We start from the raw sequence: 13,016 nt of genomic DNA, 5'->3' as shown, positions 1-13,016 counted from the left end.
AAATAAAGTGAAAATTACACTATGTGATGAATTTCATATTCTTTAGAATACTGAAATTATTAAGCTCTCTAACTTGATGATTTCAATACTCTAAAGAATATTGAAATTATTCTTCAATAAGAATAACCCCCCTCCTTTCTTCCACTCAAAATGTCAAATGCTTTTTACACTGTGTATTAAACTACTTTTTAATCTATGCTACCATGATGCCCATGACTTCTCCTAATAGTATAATTAGTATTTCTCTTATTAAGAGTGAAATTAAGCATATGTTTATATATTTAAGTGCATTTGAGTCCTGTGTCCCAACTGTTCCTCATGTTTCACAGACTCCTATTGGTCATTGATCTTTTTCTTGCTGATTGTAGGCGTTCTTTATGTATTAGGGAGTTGTGCCTTTGTCTGTGCTATGACTTAGTCTTTCATAGTAGTCAATACTTTTTCTTCATGATACTTATTCCTGTTTTTCATGATTTCTTTATTTATGATTGTTTTTTAAAGCTCCATCAGATCAAGGCCCATATTTATTTGTTCACCATTGTATATTGAGCACCAAGTAAAATGCTGAACACCTAGTAAATGATCCATAAATATTTAATGCATGGGCCAAACGTGACAAAGAGAATCTTGGTACATCAGTAAACTGGGAACTTGGAAGGGGACGATTTTGTATGGGAATGTGATGAGTTTGTTTTTGGATACGTGACATTTAGGTGACAGCCAATAGTCTAAGTTGAATACATACGATGCTCTTATTTGGCAAGATACTCGCGAAGATTTCAGAGTCAGCACCATGGAGTGTTTGATTGGAAACAGATCTCTGATGAAGAGATGTTATGTGAGGGTTCACCAACACTTCCCAGCAAAAACTATTTCAAGTGATTATAGTTGTTACAACAACTTTCAAACAAATGTGAAAAGAAAAGAAAAATAGGAGCATTATATATTTGCAAGTATAAAGATACGGGGAATGTAGAAAAACGTTAATGCCTTGGAACAATCATTATTAATACAAAGTATTTAGCTAATATGTTATAATTATGCCCCAGTTACTTATTGTGAAGAAAAGGAAAACCTTTACTAGTGGAAAGCTGAGTTCATTGTACTCATATACTAGTAAGCTTGTGGAAATCAAAAGCGCTTTTATTGTATAGTGTACGCTACTTGGATTACCAGTGTATTCTGTTTTTCAGTTTAAATTGGACATTGATGGTGTTTTCTATTACTGAAATACCACTGAGAGATAGTTACTATCAATTTAGTCTCCAATTCTATATATTAACTGCATGGAAAAAAAGGACCCATTCAGTCTTCTAAAAAGAAATGCTTATTTTTTTCATAACAGAGACTTTATCCTAAAATAAACTATATATATCTATATATAATTTAATACTCAGGAATATTTTGATGGCTACAGTCATCAAATAACCATTTGACTTAGATATGAATTGGTCCCTTTAACAAATCTGTTATGAAGTTATAGTCCCTGTTCAATAATTGTAAGAAAATAACTTGGGCAGGAATTTGATTTTGATGGCTAGCAGATGTGGCATCTCGATGTCAATCTCAATTTTCAAATGAGCCTGTGGATTAAAATATACTATCTTTGAAGTATACATTTTTCTCCTTTTCATTAATATCTATGAGTTGAGAAATGAGGAGTATGTATATAATTGTGCTGGACAGACAAATACATCATTTAGACAAAAGTCCTGGTTGTGCTGGGATGCCTTTCGGCTAGACATTTGGCTATCTTTGCCTTATTGATCAGAAATCCTGGTATTTCAGGCATTTTTGTTATGAAAACAGGGTTTTTATGTATAATCATCAGATCCTTCGTTGCAGATAAGGGCTTGTCAGTGATGAAGGAAGTGATCTGTAGCAAAGACACAGAAAACGTGGAGAAAATACATCTACTTAAATAGGCACGGCAGCAGCAGCTTATCAAGGTCTGTCTGGCTGAGCACCAGCTGGCAGTTGGCACTGGAGGAGGCATATAGTGTCACTTCGAGGGATTTCAAGAAGCCAGTCAGCCCGGCCGGTGTTGCTCAGTGGTTGAGAATCGACCTAGGAACCAGGAGGTCACAGTTCAGTTCCCCATCAGAACACATGCCTGGGTTGCAGACTCGACTCCCAGTGAGGGGCCTTCAGGAGGCAGCCGATCAAGGATTCTCTCTGTCATTGATATTTCTATCTCTCTCCCTCGCCCTTCCTCTCTGAAATCAATAAAAATATATTTCTTTAAAAAGTAAAACTTAATTAATTAATTAAAAAAGAAGCCAGTCAACTGCTTATGCTGAATTCCCAGAAGTGCTCATTTTCTACTTAAAATAGGAACATTTATTCCTTGAGAGAGAAAAGAAACTCCTAGGGGGCCTGTGTTTAGGAAGGAAATAGTTATGAATTTTTGGACAGGGTCTTATTGTATACAACTTGTGTTAAAAGACTGGAGATCAAGATAAAATAAAGCTTGTTTTGTTTTCCTTCATTATAAAAATAACCTTCTGAGAGCTGTTCTCAAAGAACATCCTCTACAAAGCAGTGGTGACAGAGTAAGGTTTTATTTCATCAGATGGTCACGGTTCCTGCATTTTTGCTCTGCCTCCCACTGAGACTTGGGTAAATGGAAGTTAATGGTTTGTGGCTACAGCCCAGTTACTTTCCTGCGCATGGAGTCCGTTCTGTAGTGCGTTAATCTATCTTATACCCATCGAAGGAGCCATGATAAGCTAGTATCAAGGACTGATCCGAAAGGTCAGTTACACTCCTTAGCAATATCCAGGGATAGAGTAGAGAGATGGAAACCATTCTGTTCTAGAGGGTTCTAATTGTAATATAAGAGAATGTGACTCCCTCAATATGGTGTGAGGGGGACAAAAACATACTCTTAACAGAAACATGGCCAAATAACTGCTTGCTTACTTCAGTCTCCATCTCTTTTTTTAAATATATTTTTATTGACTTCAGAGAAGAGGAGAGAGAGAGAGAGAGAGAGAGAGAGAGAGAGAGAGAGAGAGAGAGAAACATCATTGATGAGAATCATCGAAATGGCAACCTCCTGGTTCATAGGTCAATGCTCAACCACTGAGCCACACCATTTGGGCAGTCTGTATCTCTTTATAGCTAACTATTCTCAATCCCATGACAGAAATGTCTGGCCATTTATGTTTAGTGCATAAAATTCTTAATTAACAAAATATAATCCATTGTAAATCACTTTGCTAAGCTTTTAAACTTCATAAGGAATTCTGTCTTGTCCAAAAGCTGCTTTCAAACTGTGCTGATCCGGCATGCATGCACCATTCCCCGTGGAGCTGAGTGCAAGGATGCAAAGGGAGCCAATTAAAGAACCTTAGAGCCAGAAGAGTCGAGCAGAGGCCATCTTGTCCATTCTTCTGCCTCCAGGCAAAAACCACCCCCTGCACCCAGAATTTGTACTTGAATCTGGCTGACAAACATGCTCACCATGTACATGACAAGCTGCTTATCTGTTCAGGACTTAAGTATGACGTTCTCAAGATGCTGAGTAGGAAAGCTCATCTGAATTGTTTTAATTCCTCCTTTCTAGGAAGTTATTTTGTTCAAGAAATGGTCTCAAATCATTGTAAAGATGTGGGAGTCTGTGTCTGCGCCTCGAAGTTATCTTTGTCATCATATTGAGTGTATTTTCGGCTTCCTTTCACTCTAGGTCTACCTTATGGGTGGGAGGAAGCTTACACAGCAGATGGAATCAAGTACTTCATCAAGTAAGTACAAGCGTCTCCTCCAAGTAAGCAAGTTTTTCACATCTGGCGGGAACCTGGGAGTTGCAGACTAATCAGCAAAACCAAGACACCCTCTTGGAGGTTACAGAAATTAGAAACAAGAAATGAAGGCTCACCATTTTCACTTCATGTGATTTAAATGCTAATATCAGATATCATTTGGGGAACAAAATTTAAAAAATAATTTCAAGGGGAACATCAAAAAATTGAAACATGGTCATCATTGGAACTTCAATAGTGACCACTTAGATTCACTTCTGGCTTAAGGTATTAATATTTGTGAAGAGTTAATCTAATGAAAACCCCACTTAAAACTCCTCAATAATAGTGCTAAGAATGAACATTCTTAATGCTTTACAATCTGCACAGTTCATTTACCGGCAAATACTTTTCCCATCTTAGTGGATTCTCAGAACACCCTTTTATATGTACCTTATTCTCCCTGTTTGATAATAAGAGCCTAGAGTGGTTGCCAAAAATCCACAGCCACGAAATTACCAACCCAGAATAGAATCCGTCCTCTAACTCCAGGATTCTCCCTAATAGACTAGACCGGTGGTTGGCAAACTCATTAGTCAACAGAGCCAAATATCAACAGTACAACGATTGAAATTTCTTTTGAGAGCCAAATCTTTTAAACTTAAACTTCTTCTAATGCCACTTCTTCAAAATAGACTCGCCCAGGCCGTGGTATTTTGTGGAAGAGCCACACTCAAGGGGCCAAAGAGCCGCATGTGGCTCGCGAGCTGCTGTTTGCCGACCACGGGACTAGACTGTCGCCAATAGAGACCTGTCTTTGCAAGGAATACATTTTCTAGCTGCTGACCTGGTTAACTTTATGTTGGACAAAGCAGTCTGGTATACTTCCACTATGTTTGGGACCATTCTTTTCATGTCAGATTTGGGTTATGAGGGCAAAAAGGGGGACTCCTGACAGACTCCTAAGATCCCAAGAGACTCCCTGAGTTGTCCTTTTTAAATAATACTTGCTATGCATTTGGGGAGGAAGAGGGAGTTGTTCTTGCTGTCCTTTCAGATGTGCAGGTATTTTCCAAAGCAATAGCCAGATTTTGGATTCTCAGGCTCTATGACTTGACACAGGTTCCTACATCTCTCTTCACCCGGTTTTCTCATCATAAAATCAGGGAAATATTACCTACTTTATAAAGTTGTTCGATGTTAAGTAAGCATTTAGCATAGAACTTTGAACATAGTAGGTGCCCAATAAGTACTCAGAAATTTACAATATGGTGAAATCGTCTTGGTGGGGGGGAAAAACATGAAAAATAATGTAACCATTAACAACATTGAGAATTCAAAAGCTTCATATTTGAAAATATTTAAGGAAAAATTAAGGGTAAACTTGTCAAAGTAGTGTCATGATATATTTTTGCTTGTGGTCTCCAGCAAAAAGTAATTCATACAGCAAAGGTGTGGTTTGTAACCTACAGAGGGCAAGAGGACTGATGGAGCAGAGGACCCAGGAATTCCATGTATAGATCACATTTAGCCCCTTACTATTCACTTCCAGAATCATAGCTCTTTCTGGAAGGGAAGTTTCACTCTGATATGCTGGGTTAACTATGGTTAGTTCTTGGACGATTGAATCACTGGGCTTTCAGGATGGCAGGAAGATGAAAAACCGTATTCAAATCTGCTTTGGTTTCTTTATCATAGTAACTTTGTAATGAATAAGGGAAAAGATATGACGGTGGTGAAGGAAATAAGCATTAATTGGGCATTAGCTGGTGTTGAATAGCCAGGCATATGTTGGGTGTATTTTTCTATGCGTCGTGTCATTAAATCCTCCTAACAATGTGGAAAGTGGGCACCACTTGGCTCTTATAAGAATGGTATTCTGATGGTGGTTAGCTGCCTCCTGCCCTCAGCCATGCCTGTCTTCTAGAAGGTCCCCAAAGAAATGCCTGATCAAAGAAAGGCAAACTAGTATTCATTATTCACTGGGGTTCTGAATTCAAAGGCATTTGGAAAATGACAGTGAATGAGTGTGGACCCTGTGGGGACTCTGCTACACTTAGCCTTAGCCGTCTGTCAGTGTATTCCAACCAAAAGGTGAGGTCAGGGCCCAACTAGTGTCATCGGAGGAAAAGGATACGAAAGGATCATCGCCAACTACCAAGGAAAAGGAGGGAGCAGGAGACGGCCAGCAGAGAGCGAGTGTGCCCCATGGCCTGTTACCCAGCGGGCTTACGCTGCCGTCCTTTGCAGACGGAACACTAGCCTGGGCTGGCGCTCCCTCCTACTCGAGGGAGAGTAGCCCCCGAGCAGAGGAGAGAAGAGAAGGAATACACAAGTCCTCTGACTGCCCTGAGATCTAACTCACAGTTCCTGTGGAAGGAATAGAAAGAGACACTACATTTATATAGTGGACTCCGGTCTAGAAAATGTACCCCTTGGAGTGTGTTTTGGAAGGTCATTAATAGTTTTCTTTGACTTTTATATCGACTCATAAGGAAAGCAAGAAAGAGGTAATAAGACAGATTTGTTCCCAAAAGACAATGGTGGGCATCATTGTCTCACCATTACAGTCTGAGAAACTGTGTGGAGAGGAGACTAAACCTGTCAAGGTTACACAGCAGGAACATCACACAGACCCAGGGTTGTCTGCTCCATAGCCACCCCTGCCCCACCACACACACGCACATGCACACGCACACGCACACACTGCACCTCCTCCATCTCCTTATTTTAATATAGTATGTCTACATGTGACAAAGAAGACATTTTAAACAGATCTTCATTTAGGGAGAACTCTATACTTTATTCATTTTAAAACAGCAGATTAGAAACTTAGTTCTAAGAATGAGTACTTATCTCCTGGAGATCAGAAAGATCAAATAGTAGAGATAAGAAAAATCGAACACTACACCAGTGCTTCCTTTCCCAGCCTCATGGAGGAACAGGGTGCATACCAGGAATTGGGTTTGGGGGGAGTGGGGTTGGCTAGAAATTAACCCTATTCAAGCACCTACCCTTATTTTACCTTTATTCTGTATGAAAGTCTTACTTAATAAGTGTTACATACTTCCCTACCTTTCAGGCCACTGAACAAATACCAATTATTGCAAATGTCAATCTTATACATAATACAGTGAGTTCTGCAGGGGGGTATTAGGCCGTATAAGCTAGAATACAGATACAGCAGTCACTTCTCTGCTCTCAACATGCCTGTCTATCCCCTCACCCCACTCTTCTTTTTTATCCTCTACACACTTCACCCTCTTCCCCAGGAGTTTGTTATTTGAAGAGGACAAGACACCAGATAATCAGACTAAGTTGAATTGCTTGTCAGTAGCCCTTGAGGTGTGTCTGCAGGGGTTTGTGTGTGAGTCAAGTACATATGTTCTGGTACAGGTGCCTTCCATCAGGAAGGTCATGTGGTAGAGGGGAAAGAAGAACATGGGCCTTGGAGTGGGAGAGACCAGGTTCAAATGCTGGTGTCTCTGTAGAATAGGTGAATGACGGACACGCAGGCTTAACCTCTCTGAGCTTTAATTCCCACATTTATGAGATGGAAAGAATGTTAGTGCTTCCCAGGCTAGTGTTTCTGTCCAGAATGAATGAGCTTATGTATGAAAAGAGCCTATCATAGCACCTGACCCAAATTAGCCACTTCTAGCCAAGCTGAGCCCCCCCTCACTCCCTCACTGACTCTAACATTTGATGGGCTTACTTGTTGGCTCTTTAGCTGCATTCAGATAGATGATTCCACCAGAGAAGTAGTGCCTGCATAAACAAACATCTACTCTGGGTCTTTCTTGAAACTTTGTTTTGTTTTGTTTTGATTTTTTAAATCTTCATCCTCCCACTACACCAACCAAAATTTGAGCCTGGATAGCCTGTGCTGGTTTTTGAGGTAGGAGTGGAGTGGTTCATTTACCAGGTTAATGTACTTTGGAGGCAAGGAATAATGAGTAATTAATTCAGGTTATTATCTCTCTCACCTTTATTTGTGATTGAAATCACCCTCCGAAATACCAGAGGAGGTGATGGTCTGTATACATAGTCTTTCCCCTGAGATTGACATCTGTCACTGGCGTCCCAGAAATTGAATTGTTACCTCTGATGGAAGCCACACCTCAGGCAGAGGAATAACTGTCAGTGCTGTCCCAAGAATGCCCAGACAGGTATTGTCCTCACTGAACATCCCCGTCCATTGCACAACTATTAATACTTTGTGGTCGTCTACTTAGATTCTGACTCAGGGGAAGAAAGCATTGCACCTGGTGTAAACAAGTTTATTCCAAGTGTTGGTGTTATGCAAAGAGCCGAGAAAACCTCAGCATATTGTTTGCCGTTTCCAAAGAAATAACCCCCAGAGGACTGGCCGTGAAAGACACGGGTGTACTAGGACTTGCCTGTGCACCGATGGCGGCTGGCCCGTGAAGTTTTCCATCATACAGGAGAGTGGGGGGTGGATTCTGCCACCCAAACTTTCCAAGTACCGTGTTATATAGAGCCCAGAAAACACAGCACACAGCACGCAGGCTGTTTCTCTGCAGCTGTTGACTGTCCACGCTCACATCACAAGCAGGTTCTCCCGGGCCTAGCAGCTGGCCAGGCGCCTGAGGTCTCACAGTCCTCTTACAGATGGCCTTCACCATTCCCACAGGGTGGGCTTAGGGAGGGGCCTGATGCGGCAGGGGCCAAACATGGAGGGGATCTCCCTTTTCCGCGTCCCACGCGGAAAGAGAGATGAACGAACCGGTTCTAAGTGGAGGCGGCCAGGGATTGAGAAATAATAGAAATAAAGAAAACAAGACGCAGAAATAGATTCATGAAGCTGGGGCTGGGTGGGACGCCATCTTTCCTCTCTCATGGAGAGGCAGCAAGACGACGACCCTGAGCCACCCAGCAGGTTTATTTTATATCCCAAAAATCCAGGAAGTAACACCAAAACTTAGGATCAAAGGAGCTTATTTGCATTCTTAACTAGGCCCCAGCATTACTGGATTTACATATCTAGACCCGCCCCTGCTGACACCTGGGCTGCTATGAAGTCAGAACTGATTAACATGTCCAGCCTTATTGGGGAAGCATGTTCCCAGGGCGTGACTTGGCCTACTCCCTGAGTTCAGCTGATGATAATTCAGGAAATGCCCAGGTGCCTCCCAGGCGGCCCTCTACAGGCTTAGGGAGGGCCCCATGTTCTCACATACCACACACGTGGCCTTGCTAGAGTGTTTCATAGAACTAAGAACATGTATATCTCCTATGTGTATGTGTATACCAATATGTGTGTGCACATATGTATATAGGCAGGGCTTGCTCACTTGATATATATGTGAGCATTCAAGGGAAAATATTCTTATTTTTTCCTTAGAGAGAGAGTTGCAGCATTCTTAAATTTAATAACAAATTGCAGTTGTTTGATGGTGCTATAATGAAGTTATCTGATTAACTTGACCATTTTCCTTCTTACCTTCTTATCTTCCCTTTGAAGTTGTATACTATTCCACATTTATAGTGATCTTTGGTATGACTCCACTTTACAAGTTCATGTACTTTATCTGTATGTTACATAATTTTATAAAACCATTATGAGAGTTACGTCTGATGGTGAAAGTGAGTTTAAATATTATAAATTAGACAGCTGCTACATTGCTTTCATTGTACTCTTATTTTTTAATTGAAAGATTCAGACTTACAATGATCAGTGATCCTTATTGTACTAATTCTCTATTGCTGCATAATAAAATTCCCCCAAGTTTTGCAGCTTCTAACAGTACATATTTATTTTCTCACCGAGTTTCAGAAAGTGGACCATCCAGGTGTGGTTTTGCCGGGTCAGCGTGGCTCTCTCTGGGTTTCTCCGGAAAGTGCAGTCAGGCTGCTGGCTGGGGTGGGAATTGCAGAGTGGCTTAGTGGGACCTGCGCATCTGTGCCAAGCCCACACGGGACTGCTGGCGGGAGGTCTCATTTCCTTGCCACGATGTGGACCTTGCTCCATAGGGCCACAGGGCTGCTCCCAGCATGCTGCTCACTTCCCCCCAAGCAAGGGGCAAAAAAAAAGTGAGAGCAAGAAAAACATCAAGACCAACACCACCTTCTGTAGCCAGTGCCTTCTATGACCAGTCTCAGAAGTGATGACATGCCATCACTCTGCCATATGCCACTGGTCACACAGACCCCCCCTGGTACAATGTAGGCAGCAGCTACCCAGGTGTGAGTGGTGTCACTGGGATCTATGTTAGAGCATGCCCACAACAGTGCTGTTTCACAATGTACTGCGTGTGCAGCATATCACGTTTATATATCATCTATACAGCTGTATAAACAATACAATTCCCAATATCAGACGCTTGCTTCAAACATACAATTATGCTTTGGTGATTTTTCAAGTAGGTATAATCATTTCTCTTTAAAAGTTACTTACACTTGGTTTATACTTCTCCCTCCCCCCATTTGTGCTGACATGCCTTTATGTCGGATCCCAAAGTCTGAGACGTTGCTGCTCACGCTGTAAATCCTGTCCTCCGTTCCAGAGGAAGCGTTGTACTTACAGCATCAGAGATGCGTGGCAGTGGAATCTGGGGAGGCTGTGATTTCTCCATTAAAAAAGTTTCTGTCTAGTGCAGAGAAAGCCAGTGGGTTTCAGCTCACTCTCTCAAGGGTAGTTGTTACGAATTCTGAGGCCACATTCACCCTCACTGCTGTGGGCCTTGATCCACGAGGGATGTCTGCTGTGCAGTGGAGGGGAGTAAACAGGCATGTAAGACATGTGCCATAACTGTGCAGTCATTGGTCTTCTAGAGCATGTAGCTAACACAGGAGCTCTGCCAGGATGGACAGCAATAATGCAGATAGTAGGCTGGAATAACAAACAATGACAGCACACACCCCCTCCCCCCCCGCAAGTTCTTATGAGATAGTATTTAAGTGCTTTGCTTTTATGACCCTAAAGGAATTTCCAGTAGGCATAGTTCTGCTCTTTTATCAAAAGTCAGGGTCCATTAATGACTTTTTTTAAAAAATATATTTTTATTTATTTCAGAGAGGAAGGGAGAGGGAGAGATAGAAACATCATCAATGATGAGAGAGAATCATCAATCACCTGCCTCCTGCACACCCCCCACTGGGGATCAGGTCCACAACCCAGGCATGTGCCCTGACTGGGAATCGAACCATGACCTCCTGGTTCATAGGTCAACGCTCAACCATTGAGCCATGCCAGCAGGACTATTAATGACTCTTAAATCATGGTCTGAATTGGGTTGGGATATCCTATTAGGTTGTTCCCAGGTAGGAAAGAATGTGGATCATAACCTGTATATGAATAAAATTGTCCTTGTCAGCTTACCATGCTAATTAAAGGGTTAAGTTACAGCGTGTTATCTCATTTTTTAAAAGATAGAAAACACAAAGGAGAAAAATTGGAAGTTATATTACCTCCTGACTTTATTTTTCAAGTAGAGCCTACCTTCGGTAATTCTAATGTAATTAGAAGTTAAGGAGCTGTGAGAAGGGAGAATGGAGAGGAAGGGACAGTTTCCGGATTGGAAATAAAAAGCTACTGTTTTTCACTTCTAAATCCGTGGCAGGTTACTGTAGCTCCACTTTAGTGGACACTGTCAGGACGCCTCCTACTGAAAACCTCATTAATTCGGCTGCTTTGATTTTTGAGGAGTTAAGAAATACCCACTGGCAGCCCGCTAAATCTGAGGCTCCCTTGATGGGGCGTCAGGGAAATTTCTATGCACCTAACCTGAGCCTAGATGAGGAGAAGGCGTGTAGGTTCCTCACTATCTTTTGCATGTATGAGAATCCTGAGCATTTTATTAACAAGACTACAATGAAGGAAGAAATATGCACCTCTTTAAATATTTTGTCCCCAAATACTTCTTAGCTATGAATACATTGTAAGGTATCAAAATCACTAGTTTGGATGTAGCCATCAGTGTGGCAACTGGCTTAGAGTATCCAGTAACTATTCTAGTGCCTGGTATGTGTAGGGACTGAATAAATATTCATTAATGAATGAATGCTGTCACTGGCAATTTGGAGAAGCAATTGGCGAGAAAAAAATATATGGGCATTAGTATCAGACAGACTGGATTCTGTTGTTTTCGCCACCATTTTTTGAGTGTGACCCTGGTATAATTGGTATTATTTCAACTGTCTGTACTTCCCTTTCTCATCCAAAAGCAAAACTAGTGATTTCTATCTCAGGATTGTTTTGAGAATTGAATAAAACAAGGGATGTAAAACAAGGGATGGCAAGATATCTGGCTCATGCAGAGTGATGAACAGATGTTAGTTCCTCTCCCTTCCTTACTTTATTCTATAGCCACTTGCCAATGTCCTTACTTTATTCTATAGCCACTTGCCAAAGAAGGCGTTTTAAACGACAGCCTTGGCGCAGCTGCAGAGAGAATCCAGTGGCCACAGCCTACACTTATGCCACTTCCCGGCCAGTCAGAAGCCCTGTGACAGGAGCAGAGAGGGCATGTTGCTCAGGAGCCTGAGACAGCTTGCGCTGGGTTTTCTATAAATATCTAGGTAGGGGTAGCAACATGAAGCGCTGTGTGAGCAACTGTCACTTAAACGAAAGGCCAGCCAGCTGGCTGGGGTTACTCGGAATGGCAAAGCCCACTGAAATGAATAAAACATCCAATCCAGACAGCCGGCATCAAGCTCTCTCCCCACTTAACCGCTGACAGGTGGAACTGAGGCCGGAAGTATGTTTGCGGCATCCCATTGGGATAATAGAAGCCAGTCTCTGGGACTGCGTAAAGTACTTTGGAAACTGGTCACCTTTCTGGGGTTATACTTTTTATTTAGCCAGATGCGGATTCTCTCTGCCCCCACTATCCTTTATTTAAAATTTCCAGCAAATACGAAGCTTTTTGTCAAACACTTTCCCTTAAAAATTTGGTTGCTGTATTAGTCGGCTAGGGCTGCCATAACGAAGTAGCGCAGACTGGTGGCTTACACCATGGAAGTCTATTTTCCCACAGTTCTGACGGCCACCATCAAGATGCCGTCAGGACTGGTTTCTGGTGAGGCATGTCTTCCTGGGATGTAGGCAGCTACCTTCTCACTGTGCCCGCACATGGGCTGTCCTCTGAGAACTTATGGAGAGAGATCTCTGGTGTCCCCTTCTTCCAAGGACAATAGTCCCATTGCACCTGGGCCTCACAGCCATGATTTCACCGGAGGAGGTCCTATCTCCAAATGTAACCACTTAGGGTTAGGGCTTTGACATAGGAATCAAAGGGGGTGGGGCATAAT

The 13,016-nt window shown here is 42.0% G+C and overlaps 1 protein-coding gene across 6 annotated transcripts in view; it reads left to right on the top strand.

Moving 5' to 3' along the window:
• STXBP4 (syntaxin binding protein 4) overlaps window positions 1–13,016 on the top strand; it is a 172,620-nt gene that overhangs the window by 90,401 nt on the left and 69,203 nt on the right. For all 6 annotated transcript variants that reach the window (XM_079797222.1, XM_079797220.1, XM_079797218.1 and 3 more), the window contains one exon: window positions 3,689–3,746. In XM_079797222.1, coding sequence (XP_079653348.1) covers window positions 3,689–3,746 — 58 coding nt within the window. The remainder of the gene's footprint in view (window positions 1–3,688; window positions 3,747–13,016) is intronic.

The sequence above is a fragment of the Cnephaeus nilssonii genome, assembly GCF_951640355.1.
Source record: "Cnephaeus nilssonii genome assembly, chromosome: 19".
NCBI classification, from domain to species: Eukaryota; Metazoa; Chordata; class Mammalia; order Chiroptera; family Vespertilionidae; genus Cnephaeus; species Cnephaeus nilssonii.
This window is presented reverse-complemented; position numbering and strand designations above follow the sequence as displayed.